Source organism: Merops nubicus, unplaced genomic scaffold (genome assembly GCF_000691845.1).
Source record: "Merops nubicus isolate BGI_N331 unplaced genomic scaffold, ASM69184v1 scaffold31416, whole genome shotgun sequence".
In the NCBI taxonomy this organism is placed as follows: domain Eukaryota; kingdom Metazoa; phylum Chordata; class Aves; order Coraciiformes; family Meropidae; genus Merops; species Merops nubicus.
In genome coordinates, this window is record NW_008617482.1 from 46,365 (window position 1) to 52,364 (window position 6,000).

Here is a 6,000-nt window from a genome sequence, read left to right on the forward strand (position 1 = left end):
TCTGTAAGGTTTTTCTGTGTTAATTGTAATCCCTGTGATGTAGTGATCTTCTGATCTGCCCTATATGTCTAAACTACTGAAGTACATGTCTAAAGCACTAATATTTTCAATAGATGAATGTGATAATTTTATAATAAGGAGGTTACTGCAGTTGTATATATCACTTGTACCATTTTCTACCATTTGGAAAGTCAACTTAAATACACCATTAGTCTACTGATGTTATTCTAAAGTATTAATATTAACCATAAATTGTTATTGGATGATACTTAAGCATCAGTGTGGATTCTGATAGGGCAGAACTGAGATAAATACCATGCATTACTCTAAAATAGACAAAACCCAAAGTTTAGAATTGTCTTGCCGGTATTGCATACTGTACACTTTAGACAACAGTCAGTAATAATGGCTATTTTCTCCTCCAGGGCAAAGGAATATGAGAGCTTGATGGAAGGAAAAAATGCTGTCTCCGATTCTCCATTTAAAGCTAAGTAAGCATTTAACTTTTTATGTTTTAGACATACACTTTTTTTTCCTCCTGTCTGTAGCAGAAGTGCTTCTGAAATTTCCAGTGGAGCAGGTGTGGTACGGTTTCCACTCAATATGTGGCATTTGCTGTCTTGAATTACAGATCAGTTTCTCATACAGAAGGTTAGACCTTATAAATGCCATTTTTCTAAAGGCACTGTGTATCTTAAACCACGTAAGATGCAGTACTAAGGTGAAGATATCTCAACCTTTTCTTACCTGGAAGGAAGAAGGTTCCAGCTTTGTACTTGAAGACTGATAGTGAAAATTCAGCACGAGAATTCTGTGACTTATGTTATGTTTGGTCAGAAACAAAGGTTCATATGGTGAAAGCACAGATACATTAATGCACAGTTGTCTTAATCTGGCATTGAACTTTTTAAAGAATGGACTTTTTCATTATCTGGGATATGACACAGATGGAAACAGTTGGATGGTAAAGATTACACCAAGACTTGTTTTCACTGACAATTTCTTCTCCCTTAGTTTGAAAATGAAAATTGTTCAGCTTTTGCTTTCTGATTCCATTGAAGCCAGTTGGCAAAAGATGCAGAATATTTGGATTTCCAAAAAGCTTCTGACAAGATCTTTCACCAAAGATTTAAAAAAATTATATAGCTGTAGCATAAGTGGAAATCAGTTAAATACTGTACTTATTTTCAACTTTTTAAAAAAAAGTCCTTGCTGTCTAGAGAGGTTAGTGGTAGAGTTGTGCAGTGCTACAATATTCAACATATTCATAAGGGACTTGGAAATAGAGAGCAAGCAGTGAAGTGACACAGTTCGATTATAATAATAGTGATGCAAGGGTATTTGGGGTAGTAGGGACCAGAGCTGGTACTGAATGATCACTTTGAAGAGAATAAGTGACTCGGCAGAAAAATGGCAGGCAGGTGAAATCCAGTGCACATTAAATGATACACAATGGAGAGAGAAGGCAGAACTCAATTATATCTTCACATAAAAAGTGTGGGCTTTGAACTTACAGAAGTGATAGGTAGTTCCAAGAAAATACCAGTTCGGTACTCTTAGCAGTTAAAAGAAATCCTTTGTTAAAATTATTTAGAACGGAGCAAAAACAGAGCAAAGAATGTAATTTTGTACAAATGCCTGAGTCATCTACATCTTTTGAATCCTATTGCAGTTCTGGTTCTTTGTCTTGGAAAGGGTATGCTAAAATTGTTAAAGGTTCAGAGGAGGCAGGAAGGGAACTCAGTAATAATTTCTGGTATAACTTTGGTATTAGGGATTAAGTAAACTAGTAGTCATTCTGGAGAAAAATGTCATAATGTGAAAAAGTTCTAATGGGGATATGTTACATAGATCTACAAGGTCATAAATAACATGGAAAAGGTCGATGTTGATTGTTTGCTGTCCTTCTGGGTACCAGAATTAGGGAGTGCAGGATGAAGGTGGAGCCAGGTTCAGAAGAAACCAAAGACAATGGGTTTTAATGCCATGTGCAATTAGACGTATGGAACTCACTGACAAAAATCACACAGATGCTAACTGCATTACTGCAGTTGTACTAAGCTACATCCAGCCCAAGAGATTCTAAAATGCAAATAGGGGAAGAAACAAATTAGCGAAGAGGATTATGCATGCTTCTCCTGTTCTTAGTTTTCCTGAGACATCCATTGCCAGTTTGCTGTTGGGCAGGGTAGTGGGCAGCTGGTGTGCACTTGTGAAGTCTGTAGCAGGCCATTCAAGAGCTGTGGTGTCTCAACTGTTGTATTCAAAAGCCTTCATCCTAAAATTATGACAGCTTTCCAGATTGGGGATACTGGTCTTCAGACTGAGGTAATAACCTGTACCAGATCCTGTATGTCTTGTGGTTGCTTCCATCACTTATAAATTGCTGATATACTTGAAGGCAGCATTTTTTAGAGATTACTCTTGGTTCAGATCCCTGTTGTTAGGCTTCCTCAGTTGAATATATAAATAGCCTGTATGCAGTATCTTTTACACAGTGTTTTCAGTAGTTTGAAAACCTGCTGCAGAACCTTAGTATGTATTTTAAAATAAGAAAAATCCATCACTGAGGTTTGACGTAAGAAAATGAAACATCTCCACCAGATGGCACACCTGCATATACACATTGGGGAAGAAAGTTCTGTGGTTGGCTTCATTTCTTAATAATCAGCACTTCAATTTTCAAGATTAATTTCATGGCAGATTGAGGCTTCTAGAGGCTTCTAGACTCCTTTGTAGCTTTTCTGTTTTGCTCTTATCTGTTACCATAAAATAGAACATTAGAGTCTAGTTGTCAGAAAGTAGAAACCTGTGTTTTGATGACTCTGAAAATATTAATAAGCTGTCGAGATTCCACTTTAGTTTGTTTCTGACATCTGATTATCAGTGGTGTAATTTGGTCAGTTGTCTCGACTGCATTGCAGCAGAAACTCAGAATATTTTTATTTTTTTTTTTTTACTTTCTTGACTGATCCTGAATTTACAGTTTTCATTTCTATTTATTGAAATGCTAGTGTGCTTTGAGGCAGGACCTTCTGTTTGATCTGCTTGCTTATTTTCCTCCTTTATTGCTTCTGTGAGAGCTGTAGCCTTTTAGATGTGAACCAGTGTGATGGCCACTATGTAGCTCACTTTCATCACAGATCTCATGGGAGGCTTCTTTTGCAGTCTTCATGTAGAAACCTAGTGATCTAGCAGGTGCTTACATCTACACTTTTAAAACATAGGTTCAGACATCAATCATAGTTACTGTTATTTCCTAAAGTACGTAACTGTTTACCTACCATGAGGGCTCAAATGTTTGTGAACTTCCTTGAAATCAAGGGGGTACCAAAGGGAGCTCAAGTCTGAGTGCACTTCTTAAGAAGAGAGGACTGTTTATGAGTCAAGCAGAAGCCAAATTTATTTCTTTTAAAATTTGTTTACTATACACAATACATACAAAATGGAGGAAGGAGAGGGAAGGGTCATATTATCCCTATCTGTAAGGAAAAGGATGAGAGGGCAAGAGCTTTAGCACCTTTGTAGGAGAACTAAGTACAGAATCCCACTTAACCAAGAACAGTAGGAAGAAGAATTAGCTGAAAGAAACTAACCATAGTACATCTCCACTGAAACATTAGTACACTGAGAAGCTATGAAAAGTTAGACTATTGCCTTTTTATCCAGAACTCTGTGTACTGTACTCTGAGCTAATATTAACTGCTACTGTACCTGTCTGAGAGAGAGCAAACTCTTGCCAATAGTAGGAGTCTAATAGCTCTCAGGAGAGCCGTAAAGTGATTGAAAAAAAGTCATATCACAGAAAAGAGTAGGTAAAAACTGAGAATACTAAATATGTTCTTTGTCTCAAAACAAATGCTGATACATTTTGTTTGTCCCAAAGGAAGGTTTGAGGTATACAGGTTGGAATGGAAGTATACTAATAAACAGAAAAGACGCTTTAACATAGCGAACTGTGCAGCTTAAAAATGAGTTGAGTTTGGGCTATTCTAAATTCCATTTAAAAAGTTACATAATTGGAAGGTTTATTTATTTGCATAATAAATGAATGAAATAATTAAATGTAACTTTCTTTTACTCTTCCTTGCTGATGTCACTTTACTCATTCCTCTACCAGATTGATTGTGTCTTCACAAACAACTAAAACCATTTATGGAATGCAGTTTCTTATCTGATGTTAATTCTTAGTCATGTTGTCAGTTGTTACAGAAGAAGGACAGAACCCAGAATTAGGCTTTGGCAGGTAAAAAGCCTTTTTAGATTACCTTGGAGATTAACCCACCTTAATATTATTAGACCACTGTTTTCCTGCTGCAGCTGATAGACTGTTTCAGTTGTTCTTATTAGCTTAAGGTTTGCAGATTTATAAAGCCTTTCGCACTAAGGAAGCACTGATCCAAGTGCTTTCTAAGGCTGATGTTAGTAATATGCTAATATCAATAAGGAGGCGGGGTTTATCCTGCTTTGATAGATAGGGTATGTATACCTTTTTCAGTTTGAGTGCTGAATCCTATTCCTGAGTGGGATTGTAAATGGATTTAAGTAGTTCTGTTTTAGAAATGAGTTTTAAAAGATATCTGGAGCAGATTTTTTTTCCTTTTAGTATCTGTTAAAAGAAAAAATTCTTTCTCTTAATGGAGGGGATAATTTCAAATACTGCCTTATTTGGTAGGTGTTTTGCTCATTGAAATATTTCATGTGATGAGAGGAACTTTCAAGGAGAAGGTTTATGAACATTCTCAACTGGGAGCAGCCAGTCCATTGCTCCTGGCCTCTCTCCTCTGTATGTTAACTGGCTGGTCCCTGTTGGCACTTAGGTAATTTTGTAAATGCTGGTGGAGTCCCGATTGATTTGAGGTATTAATTCGTATTCTCTGGAAATTGATCGAATGTAACTGTAGTGTCCAGTCTGCTAAGTTAGCCAGTTAAAAGGTGTTTCAGTTATGGCTCTTCCTGTTTGCAGCATTTTCAGGTGTCCATTGGAGCACATTTTTAAAAGGAAAGGAAAATTAAAATTGAAAGGAAATTTTTGAAGGAAAAAGTTTTCACCAAGTTAGTGTTATTTGCATCTATTTAGTGTCTTCTAATCCAAAGCTATCTATTCCAGCATTAAAGCAATCTGCAGGTTGCAGAGTGTAATTTTCATCCCTCAATATAAGCAGGGAAACAAAGGTGATGGAAGATTGCCATATGCCTAAAGGGAGTTACCAGGATTGCAGGGGAAAAAAAATACTAACCCCCTGGTCTAATACTTTGGCCAGTCACTCCTCATGCAAGAAGGAATTGTTTTTGTTTTTTTTTTTTTTCATTTTTTGTACTTAATTTTGTCATAATGGTGAATCAGTGCCTTCACAAGATAAACTTAGCTTGTAGTTTTTGTAGTTGTAGTAGGCTAGGGTCCAGTTAGGCCAATTGTAAGGTGATATACCAAAATACTGATGACTGGTGTTCTGCCAATGACTAGGCCCAACAAGAATGACATAACCAGCAGAAAGGCAAACCAGTAAGTCGACTGTATTGTAAACAAGACAGCCATGATATGAATGACCTCCAGGTGTACAAACAAGTCAACCAGTTCATATATAATTGACACCACCCCCAACGATCCCAGAAAAGACATGATTCAACCCACAACAGGTGGTATAAACAGAGAACCAAGGTTTCCCATAGTTGGCAAGGGAAACAGCCAGATCACAAAGTTAAATATATACGATAAAGGTGCCCACGTGGCAACTCTCACCCCATTAGCCTGTGTTTACAAAGTTCTAAACTGACCGGGGCCCAGCTCCAGGAAAAGTCAGGAGGTCTTCCCTGAACCAGGAAGCTCTGTGGAGTGCATCCACTTCACAGACAGACCCTCCTCCCTTCCTGCCAGTGGTCCCAGCTTTTATCCCCAAGCAGGACACCTGGCCTTTGTTCACTCAATGTGGGACCCCTGGGGCTCATTTCCCTTATGGCTCTCCCTGCAGGGCCGGCCGCACCCCGGGGGGGAGGCAG

The 6,000-nt window shown here is 37.9% G+C and overlaps 1 protein-coding gene across 2 annotated transcripts in view; it reads left to right on the forward strand.

Moving 5' to 3' along the window:
* SCAPER (S-phase cyclin A-associated protein in the ER) overlaps positions 1 to 6,000 on the forward strand; it is a 124,122-nt gene that overhangs the window by 42,488 nt on the left and 75,634 nt on the right. For both annotated transcript variants that reach the window (XM_008943171.1, XM_008943172.1), the window contains exon 17: positions 426 to 491. In XM_008943171.1, coding sequence (XP_008941419.1) covers positions 426 to 491 — 66 coding nt within the window. The remainder of the gene's footprint in view (positions 1 to 425; positions 492 to 6,000) is intronic.